The sequence below is a fragment of the Arachis hypogaea genome, chromosome 12 (assembly GCF_003086295.3).
Source record: "Arachis hypogaea cultivar Tifrunner chromosome 12, arahy.Tifrunner.gnm2.J5K5, whole genome shotgun sequence".
NCBI classification, from domain to species: domain Eukaryota; kingdom Viridiplantae; phylum Streptophyta; class Magnoliopsida; order Fabales; family Fabaceae; genus Arachis; species Arachis hypogaea.
The window spans coordinates 109,298,230-109,321,152 of NC_092047.1; the positions used below are offsets into that span (position 1 = coordinate 109,298,230).

Here is a 22,923-nt window from a genome sequence, read left to right on the forward strand (position 1 = left end):
TTCAACATGGATGTTATTTGTTGGTAAAAGATAACAAATTAACAAAGAAAATTCATTACAATGGGTATATTCATTTGAAAAGTTTTATGGTGTGCATAGAAAAAAAATCCATACCTGTGGATATTATGTAGCAAGCTTCTTAGATGAACACATTTTAGTTGGCCATAATCACAAATTCAGCTGATGAGACACTAGGTGATGAGACACTAGGTGAGGGAGAAGCAGCGATTTTGCAGTTGTACTACACATTGTATAAAAGTTAATAAGTGTAATTAGATGCTAATTATTTTTGGGCTATTGGGGCTATTGGACAAGTTTTATTTTTTTCTATGTATGTGGTCATAAGTGGGTTTTGGACTTGGGTCACAATTTTTTATGCAAGTGTGCAGAAAAAAGTTTTCTTATGGATAAAAATTAGTTAAAAATAGCATTAAAAAGAAAATGGGCTAAAAAATTTTTGGACTTGTCTGAGTTAACCGATTTTTTAATTTCCAAGGAATGTGGCTAAGCTTCTGTAACTGTTGTTTTGTTATAGTGTTCTCATAAGATAGAAGAGATTGTATATTGTTAAATGGAAAAAGAAAATAAAAGGATGTAGTGCATTGTTTTGATATTTAACCTAAAAAATTAAATAAATAAATAAATAAATATCTGACGTATGTTACTAATAAAAGAGTAAAATCATATTTAAGATAGAAAAATAATATTTTTATAATTTTTTGAATGTTATCCTTTATTAGTATGTTGTTAGTAATTATTTATATAGCATAAATTTGCATAGTTTCAGTGAACTATAAAAATAGAGAATTCCTTTTAAACATTACGTATCTCATATTAATAATGTAAATGAAATCGTTATGAGTACGTAATTTATTATAATATTTATGAAAGGCATTAAAAAAATAAATACAAATATTTAACATTTTTTTCGTTTATATTTTTATTCATCCGAATAATGATATGAGTAAATTTTTTTCTTATTGTTCTTATTTTTATTAATGTTTTTAATATTAACAATTACTATATTATTGTGAACAGCAGTGGACACTCACATAAGATGTGGGTGCAAGTCGTGTGGGAATGTATCTTACAGGGATGGTATATAAAATGTGTTTATAATGAGTTAGGGTCAGATTTAAGAGAAGTTTAGCCACATTTCTTGAAAATTAAAAAACCGGTTAACCCAGACAAGTCCAAAAAATTTTTTAGCCCATTTTATTTTTAATGCTATCTTTGACTAATTTTTATCCACAAGAAAACTTTTTTTGCACACTTGCATAAAAAATTGTGATCCAAGTCCAAAATTCACTCATGGCTACATACACAAAAAAAAAAAATAAAACTTGCCCAATAGCCCCAACAGCCCAAAAATAAATAGCATCTGATGAGCGGATAATTTATACGCTTTTTGGCATTGTTTTTAGTATGTTTTTAGTAGGATCTAGTTACTTTTAGGGACGTTTTCATTAGTTTTTATGTTAAATTCACATTTCTGAACTTTACTATGAGTTTGTGTATTTTTCTGTGATTTCAGATATTTTCTGGCTGAAATTTAGGGACTTGAGCAGAAATCAGATTCAGAGGTTGAAGAAGGACTGCTGATGCTGTTAGATTCTGATCTCCCTGCACTCAAAATGGATTTTCTGGAGCTACAAAACTCGAAATGGCGCTCTTCCAATTGCGTTGGAAAGTAGACATCCAGGGCTTTCCAGTAATATATAATAGTCTATACTTTGCCCAAGTTTAGACGACGCAAACTGGCGTTCAACGCCAGCTCTCTGCCCAATTCTGGAGTTCAGCGCCAGAAAGGGATCAAAAACCAGAGTTGAACACCAGAAATGGATCAAAACCTGGCGTTTAACTCCACAAATGGCCTCTGCACGTGGAAAGTTAAAGCTCAACCCAAGCACACACCAAGTGGGCCCCGGAAGTGGATTTATGCATCAATTACTTACTTCTGTAAACCCTAGTAGCTAGTTTATTATAAATAGGACCTCTTACTATTGTATTAGACATCCTGGATTGTATTTTGATCCTCTGATCTCGCTTTAGGGGCTGGCCATCTCGGCCATGCCTGGACCTTTCACTTATGTATTTTCAACGGTAGAGTTTCTACACTCCATAGATTAAGGTGTAGAGCTCTACTGTTCCTCAAAGATTAATGCAAAGTACTACTATTTTCTATTCAATTCTTCTTATTTCACTTCTAAGATATTCATTCGCACTTCAACCTGAATGTGATGAACGTGACAATCATCATCATTCCCTATGAACGCGTGCCTGACAACCACTCCCGTTCTACATTAGATTGAATGAGTATCTCTTAGATCTCTTAATCGGAATCTTCATGGTGTAAGCTAGAATGATGGTGGCATTCAAGAGAATCCGGAAGGTCTAAACCTTGTCTGTGGTATTCCGAGTAGGATTCAATGATTGAATGACTGTGACGAGTTTCAAACTCGCGATTGCCGGGCGTAGTGACAGACGCAAAAGGATAGTAAATCCTATTCCAGCATGATCGAGAACCGACAGATGAATAGACGTGCCGTGACAGGGTGCGTTGACCATTTTCACTGAGAGGATAGGATGAAACCATTGACAAAGGTGATGCCTCCAGACGATTAGCCGTGCCGTGACAGGGCATTTGGATCATTTTCCCGAGAGAAGATCGAAAGTAGCCATTGACAGTGGTGATGTATCACATAAAGCCAGCCATGGAAAGGAGTAAGACTGATTGGATGAAGATAGCAGGAAAGCAGAGGTTCAGAGGAACGAAAGCATCTCTATTCGCTTATCTGAAATTTTCACCAATGAATTACATAAGTATTTCTATCCCTATTTTATTAATTAATTTCGAAAACCCCATTACTATTTTATATCCGCCTGACTGAGATTTACAAGGTGACCATAGCTTGCTTCATACCAACAATCTCCGTGGGATTCGACCCTTACTCACGTAAGGTATTACTTGGACGACCCAGTGCACTTGCTGGTTAGTTGTGCGAAGTTGTGAACCATGGTATTGGCATCATGTTTTTGGCGCCATTAACAGGGAAAGAAAGAGCGATGAATTTTACATAATCAAAGTGTAATCACAATTTCTGCGCACCAAGTTTTTGGCGCCGTTGTCGGGGATTGTTCGAGTTTGGACAACTGACGGTTCATCTTGTTGCTCAGATTAGGTAATTTTCTTTTTGTTTTGTTTTCAAAAAAAAAATTTTTCAAAAATCTTTCAAAAAATTTCTCCTTTGTTTTCAAAAAAAAAAAATTTTAAAATAAAAATGTTTTCAAAAATATATTTTTCTTCAGAATTTTTAAGAATGAATTCTAGTGTTTCATAAAGTATGTTGAAGCCTGGCTGGCTGTAAAGCCATGACTGTAGGGTATGTCAGGCGTGTCATGTTTGAATTACACTCATATTTTTACTAAAGCTTGGCTGGCTATTAAGCCATGCCTGACCCTTTGATTGGAGCTTTAGACTAAAGAGCATAAGATTCCTAGAATTCATATTAAAAATTTTGAAATCCTTATTTTTTTCTTTTTCAATATAATTTTCGAAAAAAAATACAAAAAAATTATAAAATCATAAAAATCAATAATATTTTTGTGTTTCTTGTTTGAGTCTTGAGTCATGTTATAATTTTGGTGTCAATTGCATGTGCATCTTGCATTTTTTTCGAAAAAATTCATGCATTCATAGTGTTCTTCATGATCTTCAAGTTGTTCTTGGTAAGTCTTCTTGTTTGATCTTTGCATTTGCATGTTTTGTGTCTTTTCTTGTTTTTCATATGCATTATTGAATTCTTAGTGTCTAAGCATTAAAGAATTCTAAGTTTGGTGTCTTGCATGTTTTCTTTGCATTAAAAATTTTTCAAAATGTGTTCTTGATGTTCATCATGATCTTCATAGTGTTCTTGGTGTTCATCTTGACATTCATAGCATTCTTGCATGCATTCATTGTTTTGATCCATAACTTTCATGCATTGCATCATTTTTCTTGTTTTTCTCTCTCATCATAAAAATTCAAAAATCAAAAAAATATCTTTCCCTTTTTCTCTCATCAAATTCGAAAATTTGGATTGACTTTTTCAAAAATTTTTAAAATCAAGTTGTTTCTTATGAGTCAAATCAAATTTTCAATTTAAAAATCTTATCTTTTTCATAATCTTTTTCAAAAATCAAATCTTTTTTTTTAGTTATTTTCGAAAATTTCAAAATTATTTTTCAAAAACCTTTTTCTTAATTTTTATATCAAATTTTTTAAAATAACAATAACAATTAATGTTTTGATTCAAAAATTTCAAGTTTGTTACTTACTTGTTAAGAAAGATTCAAACTTTAAGTTATAGAATCATACCTTGTGATTTCTTGTGAATCAAGTCATTAATTGAGATTTTAAAAATCAAATCTTTTTCAAAAACTAATTTCTATCATATCTTTTCAAAAATATCTTCTTATCTTACCTTTTTCAAAAAAATGATTGCAAAATATCTTTTCTAACTTCCTAACCTCTTATCTTTTCAAAATTTGTTTCAACTAACTAACTAACTTTTTGTTTGTTTCTTATCTTTTTCAAAGCCACCTAACTAACTCTCTCTCTCTCTAATTTTCGAAAATATCTTCCCCCTTTTTCAAAATTTCTTTTTTTTATTTATTTAACTAATTATTTTAATTTTTTATTTTAATTTTCGAAAATTACTAACCTTTTTCTAAAACTATTTTCGAAAATCACTAACTCTTTTTCAAAAATAATTTTCAAAAATTCCCTCTCTCTCTTTCCTTCTCCTTTTCTTCCACTCACCTAAAGGAAACCTCTATACTTGGGTAAAAAAGGATCTCTATTATTATTATTTTTCTGTGCCCTCTTCTTTATCATATGAGCAGGAGCAAGGACAAGAACATCCTTGTTGAAGCAGATCCAGAACCTGAAAGGACTCTGAAGAGGCAACTAAGAGAAGCTAAATTACAACTATCCAGCAAGCACCTGTCAGAAATTTTCAAACAGGAAGAGGAGATGGCAGCCAAAAATAATAATAATGCAAGGAGGATGCTTGGTGACTTTACTGCACCTAATTCCAATTTACATGGAAGAAGCATCTCCATTCCTGCCATTGGAGCAAACAATTTTGAGCTGAAACCTCAATTAGTTTCTCTGATGCAGCAGAACTACAAGTTTCATGGACTTCCATCTGAAGATCCTTTTCAGTTCTTAACTGAATTCTTGCAGATCTGTGATACTGTTAAGACTAATGGAGTAGATCCTGAAGTCTACAGGCTCATGCTTTTCCCTTTTGCTGTAAGAGACAGAGCTAGAGTGTGGTTGGACTCTCAACCCAAAGACAGCCTGAACTCTTGGGATAAGCTGGTCACGGCTTTCTTAGCCAAGTTCTTTCCTCCTCAAAAGCTGAGCAAGCTTAGAGTGGATGTTCAGACCTTCAGACAGAAAGAAGGTGAATCCTTATATGAAGCTTGGGAAAGATACAAACAGTTGACCAAAAAATGTCCTTCTGACATGCTTTCAGAATGGACCATCCTGGATATATTCTATGATGGTCTGTCTGAGTTATCAAAAATGTCATTGGATACTTCTGCAGGTGGATCCATTCACCTAAAGAAAATGCCTGCAGAAGCTCAAGAACTCATTGACATGGTTGCTAATAACCAGTTCATGTACACTTCTGAGAGGAATCCTGTGAGTAATGGGACACCTATGAAGAAGGGAGTTCTTGAAATTGATACTCTGGATGCCATATTGGCTCAGAATAAAATATTGACTCAGCAAGTCAATATGATTTCCCAGAGTCTGAATGGAATACAAGCTGCATCCAACAGCACTCAAGAGGCATCTTCTGAAGAAGAAGCTTATGATCCTGAGAACCCTGCAATAGCAGAGGTGAATTACTTAGGTGAACCTTATGGAAACACCTATAACTCATCATGGAGAAATCATCCAAATTTCTCATGGAAGGATCAAAAGCCTCAACAAGGCTTTAGTAATGGTGGAAGAAACAGGTTTAGCAATAGCAAGCCTTTTCCATCATCCACTCAGCAACAGACAGAAAATTCTAAGCAGAATCCATCTAGCTTAGCAAATTTAGTCTCTGATCTATCCAAGGCCACTGTAAGTTTCATGAATGAAACAAGGTCTTCCATTAGAAATTTAGAAGCACAAGTGGGCCAGCTGAGTAAAAGGATCACTGAAATCCCTCCTAGTACTCTCCCAAGCAATACAGAAGAGAATCCAAAAGGAGAGTGCAAGGCCATTGATATAAGCACCATGGCTGAACCTGTAAGGGAAGGAGAGGACATGAATCCCAAGGAGGAAGACCTCCTGGGACGTCCAGTGATCAATAAGGAGTTTTCCTCTGAGGAACCAAAGGACTCTAAGGCTCATATAGAGACCATAGAGATTCCATTGAACCTCCTTATGCCATTCATGAGCTCTGATGAGTATTCCTCTTCTGAAGAGAATGAGGATGTTACTGAAGAGCAAACTGCCAAGTTTCTTAGTGCAATCATTAAGCTGAATGCCAAATTATTTGGTATTGAAACTTGGGAAGATGAACCTCCCTTGTTCACCAATGAACTAAGTGATCTGGATCAACTGACATTGCCTCAGAAGAGACAGGATCCTGGAAAGTTCATAATACCTTGTACCATAGGTACCATGATCTTTAAGGCTCTGTGTGACCTTGGTTCAGGAATAAACCTCATGCCCCCTCTCTGTAATAGAGAAACTGAGAATCTATGGGGTGCAAGCTGCTAAAATCTCATTAGAGATGGCAGACAATTCAAGAAAACAGTCTTATGGACAAGTAGAGGACATGTTAGTAAAGGTTGAAGGCCTTTACATCCTTGCTGATTTCATAGTCCTGGATACTGGAAAGGAAGAGGATGAATCCATCATCCTAGGAAGACCTTTCCTAGCCACAGCAAGAGCTGTGATTGATGTGGACAGAGGAGAATTAATCCTTCAATTGAATGAGGACAACCTTGTGTTTACAACTCAAGGATCTCTCTCTGCATCCATGGAGAGGAAGCATAAAAAGCTTTTCTCAAAGCAGAGTCAACCAAAACCCCCCACAATCAAACTCTAAGTTTGGTGTTGGGAGGCCACAATCAAACTCTAAGTTTGGTGTTGAACTCCCATATCCAAACTCTAAGTTTGGTGTTGGGGAGTTTCAACAAAGCTCTGCACATCTGTGAGGCTCCATGAGAGCCCACTGTCAAGCTATTGACATTAAAGAAGCGCTTATTGGGAGGCAACCCAATTTTTATTTATCTAACTATATTTTTCTTAGTTATATGTCTTTATAGGTTCATGATCATGTGGAGTCACAAAATAAAAATAGAAATTGAAAACGGAATCAAAAACAGCAGAAGAAAAATCACACCCTGGAGGAAGCACCTGTCTGGCATTCAACGCTAGAACAGAGCATGGTTCTGGCGCTGAATGCCCAAAATGGGCAGCATCCTGGCGCTGAACGCCCAGAACAAGCATGGTTCTGGCGTTCAACGCCAGAAATGGCAACAAATGGGCGTTGAACGCCCAAAATGGGCACCAACCTGGCGCTGAACGCCCAGAGTTGTGTGCAAGGGCATTTTACATGCCTAATTTGGTGCAAGGTTGTAAATCCTTGAACACCTCAGGATCTGTGGATCCCACAGGATCATCTCAGGATCTGTGGTCCCCACAGAATCCCCACCCACCTCACCCTCTCTCTCTCCATTCATGACCATCCCTTCTGTTTTCCATTCACCACTCACATCCATACACACATCCCTCCATCTCCTCCATATCTTCTTCTTCTTCTATTCTTTCTTCTTTTGCTCGAGGGCGAGCAACATTCTAAGTTTGGTGTGGTAAAAGCATAAGCTTTTTGTTTTTCCATTACCATTGATGACACCTAAACCTCTAAAAGAGGGGAAGGGAAGCAAAGGCTTCCACCTCCGAGTCATGGGAGATGGAAAGATTCATCTCAAGGGTCTATAGCTCAGTGGTAGAACATGTGGTTGTAAATCAAGAGATCCCTGAGATACCTCAGGGGATGCACTTCCCTCCACATAAATATTAGGAGCAAATCAACATCTCCCTAGGAGAATTAAGTTCCAACATGGGACAATTAAGGGTAGAACATCAAGAGCACTCCATCATCCTTCATAAAATAAGAGAAGATCAAAAAGCAATGAGGGAGGAGCAACAAAGACAAGGAAGAGACATAGAAGAGCTCAAGGACATCATTGGTTCCTCAAGAAGGAAACGCCACCATCACTAAGGTGGATTCATTCCTTGTTCTTACTTTCTCTGTTTTTCGTTTTCTATGTTAAGTGCTTATCTATGTTTGTGTCTTCATTACATGATCATTAGTAGTTAGTAACTTTGTCTTAAAGTTATGAATGTCCTATGAATCCATCACCTCTCTTAAATGAAAAATGTTTTAATTCAAAAGAACAAGAAGTACATGAGTTTTGAATTTATCCTTGACCTTAGCTTAATTATATTGATGTGGTGACAATGCTTCTTGTTTTCTGAATGTATGCTTGAACAGTGCATATGTCTTTTGAAATTGTTGTTTAAGAATGTTAAATATGTTGGCTCTTGAAAGAATGATGACAAGGAGACATGTTATTTGATAATCTGAAAAATCATAAAAATGATTCTTGAAGCAAGAAAAAGCAGCAAAGAACAAAGCTTGCAGAAAAAAAAATAGGCGAAAAAAAAAATAGAAAGAAAAAGAAAAAGCAAGCAGAAAAAGCCAAAAGCTCTTAAAACCAAAAGGCAAGGGAAAATAAAAAGGATCCCAAGGCTTTGAGCATCAGTGGATAGGAGGGCCTAAAGGAATAAAATCCTGGCCTAAGCGGCTAAACCAAGCTGTCCCTAACCATGTGCTTGTGGCGTGTAGGTGTCAAGTGAAAACTTGAGACTGAGCGATTAAAGTCAAGGTCCAAAGCAAAAAAAAGAGTGTGCTTAAGAACCCTGGGCACCTCTAATTGGGGACTTTAGCAAAGCTGAGTCACAATCTGAAAAGGTTCACCCAATTTTGTGTCTGTGGCATTTATGTATCCGGTGGTAATACTGGAAAACAAAGTGCTTAGGGCCACGGCCAAGACTCATAAAATAGCTGTTCAAGAATCATCATACTGAACTAGGAGAATCAATAACACTATCTGAACTCTGAGTTCCTATAGATGCCAATCATTCTGAGCCCCAATGGATAAAGTGAGATGCCAAAACTATTCAAGAGGCAAAAAGCTATAAGTCCCGCTCATTTGATTGGAGCTATGTTTCATTGATAGTTTGGAATTTATAGTATATTCTCTTCTTTTTATCCTATTTGATTTTCAGTTGCTTGGGGACAAGCAACAATTTAAGTTTGGTGTTGTGATGAGCGGATAATTTATACGCTTTTTGGCATTGTTTTTAGTATGTTTTTAGTAGGATCTAGTTACTTTTAGGGACGTTTTCATTAGTTTTTAAGTTAAATTTACATTTCTGGACTTTACTATGAGTTTGTGTGTTTTTCTGTGATTTCAGGTATTTTCTGGCTGAAATTGAGGGACTTGAGCAGAAATCAGATTCAGAGGTTGAAGAAGGACTGCTGATGTTGTTAGATTCTGACCTCCCTGCACTCAAAATGGATTTTCTGGAGCTACAAAACTCGAAATGGCACGCTTCTAATTGCGTTAGAAAGTAGACATCCAGGGCTTTTCAGAAATATATAATAGTCCATACTTTTCCCAAGTTTAGACGACGCAAACTGGCGTTCAACGCCAGCTCTCTGCCCAATTCTGGAGTTCAGCGCCAGAAAGGGATAAAAAACCAGAGTTGAACGCCAGAAATGGATCAAAACCTGGCGTTCAACTCCACAAATGGCCTCTGCACGTGGAAAGTTAAAGCTCAGCCCAAGCACACACCAAATGGGCCCCGGAAGTGGATTTATGCATCAATTACTTACTTCTGTAAACCCTAGTAGCTAGTTTATTATAAATAGGACCTCTTACTATTGTATTAGACATCCTGGATTGTATTTTGATCCTGTGATCTCGCTTTAGGGGCTGGGCATCTCGGACATGCCTGGACCTTTCACTTATGTATTTTCAACGGTAGAGTTTCTACACTCCAGAGATTAAGGTGTAGAGCTCTGCTGTTCCTCAAAGATTCATGCAAAGTACTACTGTTTTCTATTCAATTCTTCTTATTTCGCTTCTAAGATATTCATTCACACTTCAACCTGAATGTGATGAACGTGACAATCATCATCATTCCCTATGAACGCGTGCCTGACAACCACTCCCGTTCTACATTAGATTGAATGAGTATCTCTTAGATCTCTTAATCGGAATCTTCGTGGTGTAAGCTAGAATGATGGCGGCATTCAAGAGAATCCGGAAGGTCTAAACCTTGTCTGTGGTATTCTGAGTAGGATTCAATGATTGAATGACTGTGACGAGCTTCAAACTCACGATTGCCGGGCGTAGTGACAGACGCAAAAGGATAGTAAATCCTATTCCAGCATGATCGAGAACCGACAGATGAATAGCCGTGCCGTGACAGGGTGCGTTGACCATTTTCACTGAGAGGATAGGATGAAACCATTGACAAAGGTGATGCCTCCAGACGATTAGCCGTGCCGTGACAGGGCATTTGGATCATTTTCCCGAGAGAAGACCGAAAGTAGCCATTGACAGTGGTGATGTATCACATAAAGCCAGCCATGGAAAGGAGTAAGACTGATTGGATGAAGATAGCAGGAAAGCAGAGGTTCAGAGGAACGAAAGCATCTCTATTCACTTATCTGAAATTTTCACCAATGAATTACATAAGTATTTCTATCCCTATTTTATTAATTAATTTTGAAAACCCCATTACTATTTTATATCCGCCTGACTGAGATTTACAAGGTGACCATAGCTTGCTTCATACTAACAATCTCCGTGGGATTCGACCCTTACTCACGTAAGGTATTACTTGGACGACCCAGTGCACTTGCTGGTTAGTTGTGCGAAGTTGTGAACCATGGTATTGGCATCATGTTTTTGGCGCCATTACCAGGGAAAGAAAGAGCGATGAATTTTACATAATCAAAGTGTAATCACAATTTCTGCGCACCAGCATCTAATTACACTTATTAACTTTTTCTACAATGTGCAGTACAACTGTAAAATCGCTGCTTCTCCCTGACCTAGTGTCCCATCAGCTGAATTTGTGACTATGACCAACCAAAACATATTCATCTAAGAAGCTTGCCACATAATATCCACAGGTGTAGATTTTTTTTTTCATCCACACCATAGAACTTCCCTATTCATTTTAACAAATATTATTTGATCCAATACTATAAAAAATACACTGACTACCCTAAATGACTACAGGTCTAACTTTTATCGACAGCGGTAGAATGTCTAAATCGAGTCATTTCTGAGTTATGATATTCGTCAAACAAACAATCAATGAAACGTTCGTTCATGACTTCTCATTTTAAGTACATTTATATATAAAAAAATTATACAAAAAAAAAAAAGAAGAAAAGAAGAGTTGAAATAGCAAAAGCGATAAAAATGATAATTCTTATAATTTTGTTTAGCTATCTATATATAGAAAATCAGAAGATCATGATTATCTAACAAAATTAATTTGTATTTATTACATTCAATTTGAATAAGTAAAAAATCATCTTATTTTAGTTTGGTCTTTAATTTACTTGATTTGAATTTGGATAAATAGATATGATTTGATTTGATTTAATTATTAATTGAAAGTAACTCAATTACCTATTTTATTCATAGATTTATTATTTTAATGACTAATAAATTAATCAAATTAATTAATTAATATATATAATTAATATAATTAATTTGATTTAATAAATTAAAAAATACTACTAAAACATTAAAAGAAATAAATTAAAAAATACTACTAAAATAAATTGATACAAATTATAATAAATTGTGTGATATTTAAATATCTAACTAAATTAATTAATTGATATAATTAATTTATCGTAGTAAATTATATTTAATGAGTTAAAAAAATAAAAAATATTCTCAAAAACATGCCACAACATCAGTTTTATTATTAAGTACGTAAATTTAATTTTTATATAATAGAATAAATAACTATAATATATGAAAAAGATAAAAATGTTTATATTTTGAAAGAATATATAAATTAAATTATACCAAACAAAATATATTTTTTTGTAAAAACATCTGACAAATTCTTTAGAATAACAATTAATATAGATTTTTTTAGAAGATAATTAAGATATCTATCCTTTTAAATAAAAATAGATGTAATTATAATTATATAATCACAAAATAAAATACTAATAAATTTAAATTTATTAACATTTTAATGTAAATATATTTTGGTGAGTTTAATTTTTTTTTCTTTAAATGAAAACTCTCATATCCTAATCACCTTCTTCATACCCATAAGCCCATAAGAGAGTAAGGGAGGGAACATGTAAATTTGCATAAATTTAATCAAAAGTATATATTTTCTTAGATAAAAATGTAAAACCGAATGATAATATAAACATATCAAACGAACAAATTAAAAGAATAATTGATTTTTATATACTAATAATATAATATAATTTTACATAGTTAAACAAATAATAAAATAAAACTCATATTAAAGAATGCTAAAAAAAATAATGAAGTTTATATTAACAATAATAATACTAAAGAAAGACGTTCCTGCTTTAGGCTCCTAGCTAGGGTGTTATGATTCGGTCCGACCCCGAATATTTTAGGGACTAATTTGATGTGATTTTATCGGATTTAAGGTTGAGTAAGGGTTTTAAAAATAGATCCGGTCATTATTTTAGGTCGGGTTCGGGTCATAGTTCGGGTCACCCGAACTTGGCCCGGTGGTCCGGTCATCATACACAATTAATATTTTGTATTATTAGTGATGGATGATGGTTATTCTTATGTGGAATTTAAGTATTGTAAACCTTAATCTTTTGTGTAATTACTCATTATAAGACTATAAGTTAATGTTTTATGTTTATAATGCATAAGACTTTAGACTAATGCATAATATTGTGTTATTTGTATTGATTTAAATATTTGATGTTATTAGACAATATTAGTATTGATTGTGGTTAATTGGTTATGCTTTAATTCCAGGGAAGGGTTGGTTCTTGTTATATTTTTCGAAGTAAATTTTACGATGTCAAATAATGGTTAGGATCTTGGAAATTTGGATATTTTCACATGCTAGCTTACAAGAAGGTAATGTTAACGGCCCGGTTTTCACCCGGTATAATCGTGGCCCGAAAGTGTGTAGGTTTCATCGGGTCTAGAGCCGGATTCGAGTCTAACAAATAGACCCGGTATATATTTTGGGCTGAGTCTGGGTCACATCAAACCCAATTTCACCCGACCCATGGACACCCCTACTCCTAGCCTCCGTCTGTAGCTATCGTGTTTTTTTTTTCCTTTTCTTTGCCTTTTTTTTTAATTGTTAAGTCATAAAAAAAAGAATAATTTAAAAAAACGAAAATAGCAAGATGAGTATTAATTATATAAATCAAAATATATATAAAAAAGGCTAATATATAATAGAATTAACGGAAAAGCTTTGCATCCATGTAAAAATTATATGGATGTTATCCAATTACCTTCTACCTCACACGTTTTTTCCCACCCACACTCGTTTGTTTTACACGCGCCTCATATAAAGTATATAACGTAATCCTTCTTTTGCATGATCAACCTTTCTCAACGTAAACCTTTCTCAATGTAAACCTTGTTATCTCCTCCTCACTACAAGATTCTTGCCATTTTGTGGCGGTTTTTTTTGTGTTTTGTGGCGGTTTCAAACCCCCACAAAATGAATTGTGGCAGTTTCTAAAACCTCCAAAATCGGAGGTGCCACGAGCTTATTTGTGGCAGTTTTAGAAAACTACCACGACATTATTTAGTGGCGGTTTTTTCGCTGTTCTGTGGGGGGTTTTGAGTTAATGAATTTTGGCAGTTTTTTGTCATTTTTGTGGCGGTTTAAAACCCCCACAAAGTTAATATTCAAATTAAAAAAAAAGAGCCACAAACTGAACAACGGCAAACCACTACCAGATTATTCCTAATTCTGAGCACTGCCATATCAAAATCAATTCAACCAAAAGCAAGATAATATTACACTAGCTAAGATAACATTATCCTAGGATCATAGCTATATGATAATCTTTCAGAAATCAGTTTTACTAACTAATAAGGTAACATTATCCTTCAACAAAAAACAGAATCAAATCTCAAATTCTAGCATTCAACATATCTATACAATGTCATCGTCTATTTTCCATTTTCTTTTGTCTATTTTAAATTAAAAACTGCTTAAAAGCACCAATAAAAAGATCAATTTAGAGTTTGAGAATGTTAGCATCTGCTAAACATAGCAGCACATCATTGTAGAATAAAATTGCATCATATATGGATTGTAGAAATTGCACCTCTTCATCAATTCGAATACATCCCATTTGATGTCTAGAACCACTATATCTTTGGCTTCCCTTTCCTGGCAAATCTCAAGGCCTACCCTGTAACCACCAGTTCACCATGCTGATAGACAAAATAAATAAATTACTACTACTGGTAAAGTGTGAAAGAGATAAGTGGATAAGGCATCAATTTCAGTATCCATTCTTACCATCAACTTGTGTGCTATCTTGTTTCCTAGACCAATTCTTTGCTCCCTGTCGATCCAGTAAGAAGGAATTTCACATTCCTCAGCAATCTCTTGCAAGTGTGATGTTTTGCTTGAGTTCCACCCACCAAATACTAGCATAAGATCCATATCTTGTTCCACCAGCTTATACATAGCATCTTGTCGCTCCTGAAAGAGAATTTGGTTTAGCTGTTGAGTTGAATAAATACATATATACACTAGCCATTGCTCTGGCATAGACAAGTTATATATACAACAATCTATAACTGGCTCAAAACTCTAATATCGTTTCTTTTCTGTGAGAATATAAGGTAATCAGATTTTAACTATTCCTAAAAAAAAGGAGCAAGAAATCTAATTGGCAGAAAAAGACCACCTGAGTGGCATCACAAATCGTGTTGAAGCTCATGAAGTGCTCATTGATGTTTTCTACACCAAATTTTTGCATCATAGTTCTCTCCACTAGTTTCCTTGCAAAACAATCAGTAAAATAATTATGACAAGGCTTGTAATCTCTGAAGAAATAGCATGAGAAGGAAAGGGAAAAAGAAAACTAACCTGTTTCTTCGGTCTCTCCCTTGAGCATTGTAGTCTAACTTTACATAAGGAGTCTACAAGCTAATAACTCCCAGAGTAATATTAGCATGCAATCAAACAAATATTTTGCCGTCATCATTCTTCAATTTCATGGCACCTTAACAACAATAGGTGAAAAAACTTAAATATACCAAGCATGAATTGAAGTTCTAAGCAGCAGATCAGATTGAAGTTCAATTCAAAGTATTGATTGATAGTCAATAACACATATATTGAAAATTGAAAATATGAATACGATGAATTAAAAAAAATTGAGAAAAGAAGCCAAGGAAGAGAATAAAAAATTCAAGAATAAAGGAGAAAAGATGTCTACCATGCCAGGCAACACCTTCAAACACACACAAACTTAGTACAAACCTCTTTCATATTCTTCACAATAATATACTTTCCAGCGAAAGATGCAGTTGCTACAGTTTCCTCATGCACGTATTTACCATGGATTATTGAGGTCTAATCCTTTTTCTTGTGCTTTTCAACAGAAGTCCACACCTACAAACAATTATTTCATAAATACTCTTAACTCTCAGTATCTGGTGACAGAGGATGAATGTAAACCAACCCATGGGCAAGTTGTATCAATAATTTGAACATTTTTCTCAATCAAAGTCAACATCTCATCCACTGCTGCTCCGAAAGCAGGCAATATGACTACGTCACCCTTGTTAACAACCTCAAATTGTTTTTCTCCTTCCACAACAGGAATATCCTGCACCTTCATCTCTTGTAATCTCTGCATTAACAACTTACCAAGTTCAGCATTCAACATTAAAAAAGGCGATACGCACACAAAAACTTCATGTTTACAAAGAAAATCAACCACATCGAGAAAATATTTTAGGCGCCCGACAAATTCTTATAACTTCATGCACTTTATGGTATAACTAGAAAGCACCGAGTTAAAAATAATCTGAGATCACTGATGGTGATAGACAAAAAGAGAATATCAACAGACCTGATTAACAGTTGGGTTGTGGATGATCTCATTGTTAAGCCATATATTCTCACTAGGAAACTACTTTCTCGCCTCGTACACGATTTGAACAGCCCTCTCAACTCCCCAGCAGAAGCCATAGGCTTCAGCCAGCCTCACTGTGACAGTTCCCCATGTATACTCATAACTATTTTCCTTCAAAGTCTTAATTATGTCACCTGAAATTCCAAAAATATGACACACACAAATTCACTACATAAACACAAAACAAGGTAACTTAACATCAATAACAAAGAACACCACGCTGCATGTCTGATTTCTCAGAGAACTAGCTACTCTGGATGATCATGAAAAGTCCCAACAAAAACTCATTGATATTAAATTCAATAAATTCAATTTTGCAGCAGAAATATGCATAAACCATTAAACTCATTGATATTAAATTTTCAAGCACTACAGCAAAATTAATAAGAAAAGATAGCTCTAATATATCATTCTAAAAAAAAAAGACTAGTCCTGCATACGCATTCTTTCAAAAATCACTAAAACATTTTCCTAATTTCAGTAGCACTTTATAATTTACTCAGCAGCAACAAAATTATTACAACTTCACAGATACCAATTTCATTATTACTATTTATTTTTTCAACATTAACTTAGGTACATCAGAGTACTCACCAAGCTCAATCACAACCTCTTTGTTTGTTTGGCTATTAGTTCCTGCACAAATTTTTTAAAATAAATTAATCTGAAAAACTTGAGATTGTTGAGAAGCTCTTCTCAGCAAACATTTTCCATTCTCTATCTTTACTCTTCTTAATAAAGCACCTCCTAGCAGCAAGATCTCTCTCATTGCATAAACAAAGAGAGAATAATAATAATAATAATAATAATAATAATAATAATAATAATAATAATAATAATAATAATAATAATAATAATAATAATAATAATATATTATTATTATTATTATTATTATTATTATTATTATTATTATTATTATTATTATTATTGTAAGCTTGTAACCATAGAGCATTAGAGTATGGATAATGAGATTGATGTTCCTCCGTTCTTTCTCTGCCCAATCTCGCTTGAAATCATGAAGGATCCCGTAACCGTCTCCACCGGCATCACCTACGACAGAGAGAGCATCGAGACATGGCTCTTCTCCGATAAGAACAAGACCTGCTCCGTAACGAAGCAACAACTCTCTTCTTCTGATTTCTCCGATCTAATTCCAAACCACACTCTTGGCGGATTGATTCATTTATGGTGTACCATCAACGCTTCCCATGGCATCGAAAGAATTTCCACATCTAAACCACCGGTTAATAAAAACAAGATCTCAAAGCTCCTCAAAGATGAGGACATTGACGTAGAAGCTTGAAGGCGGCAACGACGAGGACATGAATGGAAACAGCAGCGAGCTAACTCTCCCTCTGATCTCAGACGCTACGGCAACTTGACGGTGACAATGGCGAAGTGATGAATGTTGTGGCAGCGAGTAGATTAGGGTTTCAGAACCCTCTTTTTTCTCTTTTAACTTTTTTTGGACAAATTTTTATTTAAAGTGAAATTTGTTTGAGTTTAATTTGAGTATGTTAGTCTAGATATTAGTTTGGGTAGTTGGGCTTAAGAATTTAAACTAGTATTAATTAATGGGAGTTTTATATTTTGTCATAAATAAAATATGTTGTAGAGGTTTTTTAAAATTTCCACAAAAAAATCCCATAAATAAGTAAAAATCTTGTAGTGCCTCCTCCTCCTCCTCCTCCTCCTCCTCCTCCTCCTTCTCCTTCTTCTTCTTCTTCTTCTTCTTCCTCTTCCTCTTCCTCTTCTCCCTCTTCTCCTTCTTCTTCTTCAACCTAATTAAATTTGTTGTTCTCCTCTGTTCGCGTTTTTCTTCTCTGCATTATGGATCTGGATTGACTTCAATATAATTAGCTTCGTCGTTCTTCTTCTTCTTCTTCGTTTTCTTCTTCGATTTGCACTTCTGAATTGAAACAATGAATGAATCAACTTTAAATCAGTTGAATGAGTGAGATTAGATAATTCTTCCAAAATGCATCAATTTAATGAGGTTTGGATTATTGAATTTTGAATCGAATTCAATGGAATGTAATTGCTAATTTTATTTGAATCGAATTAAATGGACTGAGGTGATCTGTATTTGAATTGAATTGAATTAAATTGATAATATGTAAATTGTAGATAGAGTTGTTTCGAATTTGGTTTTGTATAATGGTTTCGTTCACTGTGAGTAACTGTTATGTTCGGTTCGGTAAGTACTATAGAGTTATTTCACCATGTCCATGTGTTTGGTTCGGTATGCAGAAAGGAGTCTAAAAAAATTAGACGAATATATTCTATTTTGTTCCCTAAGCACTATATAATTGTTTCATTGTAATTAAAATTTTGGTTCATCGTAATTAAGATTTCAGTTCACTGTGCAGACCAGCTGTGTTGTGGATGAAAAATTTGTCCCAAAGGTGGGAATAATTTTCAAGACACTAGAAGAAGCTAGAAATTTCTACAAACATTATTCCAAACTTGCCGGTTTTTCTATGAAAATAAGGAACATGCCTCGGGACAGAGACAAGATTAAGAATCAACTAATTGTATGCACCAGGGAGGGGAGGTGGAAATCCAAGATATCTCCAATTTTGAAGACAAACCCTTCAGCTGGGTTAAATTATTCGGCCAGAATTTACGTACACATAATGAAGGATGTTGGTCTTTATTTGGACAATTTCCAAAGTTGTTTTGAATAACTCACATCCTTGTTGTCTAGACTAGGCTGAGATGCTCAAACAACACAGGGAGCTTAGCATGTTCGTGCGTCACACCATCAAAACCCACGAGGAAGCCAGAATCAGACCAAGCAAAACATATCAATCATTTGTGGCAGCAGCTGGCAGCCACCGTAAACTAGGTTTTATAGAAAAAGACGTCAGGAATTACATCACAAGGGAAGTATGGAATATTTTCGAAGAAAACGATGCCAAAGAATTTGGGAAGAACCTAGTAAGAATGAAAGAGAAGAACCAAAATTTCTTCTTTGAGCTCAACCTTGAAGGCGATCACTGCATTAAACATGCATTTTGGGCCGATGCAAGAAGCAGGGCTACATTTGAGTATTTCGGAGACGTGATTTCATTTGATACCACCTATAACACAAACAAGTATTCAATTCATTCAAATATATTTTGATGTGCAGTGCATGTATATATTTCGGTTCACCACAGTCTGCTTGTTATTTATGCAGATACAATTTGGTTTTAGGTTCTTTTGTGGGCGTGAATCACCACGGCCAGTCGACACTTTTCGGATGCGTGCTGATGAAAAATGAGGACATCCAATCATTCAAATGGCTATTTGAGTGTTGGCTACGTTGCATGGGAGGGAAGGCACCAAAAGGTATTCTTACCGATCAATGCGCATCGATTCAAAGGGCAATTGAGCTGTGCATGCCAACAACAATTCACCGCTGGTGCATCTGGCACATTATGAAGAAGATCCCAAGTAAATTAAACGGATACAAGGGACAAAACTAAATTGAACAAGAGATGAGCCATGTTGTTTGGAACTCATACACAAAAGAAGCATTTGACAGAAACTGGATCGATTTCCTCAGAAAGTACGGCCTCGGAGGCAACAAGTGGCTTTTAGGTAATTGAGATTTCAATTCGAATTATTTTCATGCTCATATCGTTTTTTTCTCAAAGCATGCACTATTTTTGGTTCACCACACCTTATGGGTTCAGTTTATTTTGCAGAGATGTACGAGGATCGGTATATATGGATTCCAGTTTACTTGGATCACCACTTTTGGGCCGGGATGAGAAGCACACAAAGGATCGAGAGCATGCATTCATTTTTCAACAAGTTCATCACACGGAATAGCTCCTTGAGACAATTCGTGAAGCAATACGACAATTGCCTAGCAAGTAGAGAGCAAGCAGAGAGAGAATTCGATGCTGCAGATTTTCACACCGTGATACCGTGCGCAACAAAATCAGCAATACAGGCACAGTTTCAACATCTATATACCCATGAGAAGTTTAGGGAAGTTCAAGTTCAATTCAGAGGTAAAGTGAACTGTATCATAAGATCAATGCATTCCACCTTAGGATTCACAACATATGAAGTCATAGAGCAGGTTTCCAACTCCACATTCAACAAGTTTGTCATCACGTACGACGCAGTATCACGAGATGTAAAGTGCTATTGATTGCTATTTGAGTTTAGGGGCATATTGTGCCGCCATTCCCTAAGCGTCCTAAGTTTTGAGCGAGTGGATAATGTGGCACCGAAATACATATTAGAACGTTAGAGCAAGAACATAAAGAGGAGGCATATACACATCAAGAGCAGCCAAGATGAACCTCTACTGGAGCCGAGAAGTAAGAGATTTGACGAATTGGTGTTTCGGTTGCACAATATATGTGAATTTGCATCCGAGTTTGAAGAGTTGACCAGAATTCTGCACCGAGCATTTGACAGGGTCATGGCAGAGATGGAAGAATATCAAGAGAGAAAGAAAGGAAAAAGTTTGTTAACCCACGAAGAAGCGACATTAAGCAATATGAATGACCTTCAAAGCCCACCACATGTCAAAACAAGAGGTCAGCCCAAGAACAGACTTGGATCAAACCTGGAAAAAAAGATCTCAAATGCCATGAAGAAAAGGAAAAAGACAGCTCCAAGCGAGGTAAAATTGACTTGCTTTTGATTAGTTAAAAATTTAATTGTTCATTTTGCTAATATACAATTAATTATATCTTTTGTAGTTGAACCTTTTAGACTCCGGATCATCGATTCAGTCAAGCTCCACTCTTTATAATGCACCAGATATGAATTATCCAAGAGAGGGTTGTACAAGTTTTAGTTTTTATTAATGTAAATTTTTATTCACCCATGAGCAAATTTCGGTTCACCATGGTTATAGCAGGGTTAATTTTTGACTGTTGTTAGTCTTTAATGAATAGTCACTTTTTTGATGAAATTCTATATTGATATATGTAGTTTTTTTATTCGTCTAGTGTATTAATTTCTAAGTTGAATAATTAGAATTTATTTTGAGAAACGAAAACCAGGTGTAGTGCTAGTTACATTTTTCGTGTGATTAATTAAACAAAAATTATTAAAAAAATCTAAAAGAGTAACATAAATATTTTTAACTTACATTGGTGGAGTTTTAAAACTCTTTCTTGGATGGATTTTCAGGGTTTAGGATTTTGGATTTAGGGTTTTAGGGGTTTAGGGTTTATGGGTTCAGGGTTCAGGGTTTAGGGTTCGGTGTTCAGGGTTCAGGGCTTAGGGTTCAGGGTTTAGGGTTCAGGGTTTAGGGTTTTAGGGGTTAGGATTTTAGGGTTTAGGGTTTAGACTTTAGGGTTTAGGGTTTTAGGAGTTTATGGTTTATGGGTTCAGGATTCAGGGTTCAATGTTCAGGGTTTAGGGTTTAGGGTTTAAGGGTTCAGGGTTCAGGGCTCAGAGTTTAGGGTTTAGGGTTTAGGGATTCAGAGTTTCGGGGTTCAGGGCTTACCTCTCTGAATTTCTGTACAGTGTGTTTGCAACTTTCGGTTCTCCCAGTGTATTAATTTCAGTTCACTGTATTTTTTTGGTGTTCGTAATGTATTGGTAAATACAGTGATTGCAATCACTGAGAACCTGGAATAAAACAGCAGCCAAAAAGATCCAACAAACATATAAATTAACATCTCAGATGAGTAATCCATCTTGAATCAAATATAAATATTAACATTAACATTTACATTAATATTGACATATATACATTTGAAGTAAGCATTTTTTACTTTTTAAACAAGTTAAACAAAATATTGTTAATTACAACCAGTCAATCATAATATATTGCTATTTACTATCTAAATCCCCAGATGTGAATTTACAATAAGGGCTGGAGAGGGCAGTAGATGGCTTCGTGAGTCTTATTGCTTCAGATTCCCAAATCACTTTGTCTCTGATTTTGTTCATTTCATGCAACAGAATGTGCGGACCATATTGGTACCTGAAGCTATCAATCTCTTCCTACATTTCAATTGAAAGGAATTAGTTACATAAGAAATGAACCCAACTGAAATAAGGAAAGAAAGAAGTTTATAAATTTAGAAAGTACTACTTGTGTCCAAGCTCTATATTTATATCTCTTCCCGCTTTTGATATTTTGTGGATCAATTGTTTCGAGCCATTTCATGACGTATATTCCACAATCATAGCTAAGCAAGAATTGAGTATAATACGATTAATAGTATACAAAATAAAACATATTAAAAATAGCACTATAAAAGAGAAAGATTCTTACTCTATACGTTGACCATTTAGTAAGATATACTCTACTTCTACTCCCAGTCCATCCTCCATTAAGGGTTCTGCCCCAGCATAAACCCTCATCTGAGAAATTATTAATCCCTGAAAGGTATGCAAAAATTGAAAAAAAAAATAAATTGACAACAGTGATCCAAATTCACTTCATGTACTGAATTATTTGAATATTTTACAAGAAAATAACTTACAACAAATTTGTTCAGTTTCACTCTCAATTCAGGTATATTTTAATCAAGTCAATTAAAATGCCACAGGCCACCGAATCGAAACTCATTCATGCACATAATCAAACATGATAAATAATGAAACCGCTAGGAAATGATTTGCTGCATGCTATCACAATAAACTTAAACATTGAACAAAGCAAAAGGAAGCC

The 22,923-nt window shown here is 35.0% G+C and overlaps 2 protein-coding genes and 1 non-coding gene across 4 annotated transcripts; 1 reads left to right on the forward strand and 2 right to left on the reverse strand.

Annotated features, from left to right (window-relative positions):
- Positions 1–5,410: 5,410 nt before the first annotated feature.
- On the reverse strand, positions 5,411–5,518 carry LOC112731224 (small nucleolar RNA R71). Its single transcript, XR_003167013.1, has one exon. It is a non-coding gene; the product is annotated as a small nucleolar RNA R71 (small nucleolar RNA).
- Positions 5,519–14,193: 8,675 nt separating this feature from the next.
- On the reverse strand, positions 14,194–17,075 carry LOC112730512 (4-hydroxy-3-methylbut-2-enyl diphosphate reductase, chloroplastic-like). 2 transcript variants are annotated; one of them, XR_011869212.1, is made up of 8 exons: positions 16,881–17,075; positions 16,224–16,420; positions 15,831–16,001; positions 15,629–15,760; positions 15,233–15,368; positions 15,051–15,144; positions 14,657–14,842; positions 14,194–14,568 (listed from the first exon to the last, which is right to left on the reverse strand). XR_011869212.1 is itself a non-coding variant. In XM_072210461.1 (8 exons), the coding sequence occupies exons 5-8, from the start codon at positions 15,258–15,260 to the stop codon at positions 14,542–14,544; spliced, it is 327 nt and encodes a 108-aa protein (XP_072066562.1). In that variant the 5' UTR covers positions 15,261–15,368; positions 15,629–15,760; positions 15,831–16,001; positions 16,224–16,420; positions 16,881–17,075; the 3' UTR covers positions 14,194–14,541. The 2 variants fall into 2 exon arrangements, 1 of the variants encoding a protein (XP_072066562.1); XM_072210461.1 differs by having other exon boundaries at positions 15,051–15,136.
- A 169-nt stretch (positions 17,076–17,244) lies between these two features.
- Positions 17,245–17,589, forward strand: LOC140176860 (E3 ubiquitin-protein ligase PUB23-like). Its single transcript, XM_072208416.1, has one exon. It carries the CDS (start codon positions 17,245–17,247, stop codon positions 17,587–17,589), a length of 345 nt encoding a protein of 114 aa, XP_072064517.1.
- The last annotated feature ends 5,334 nt before the right edge of the window (positions 17,590–22,923 follow it).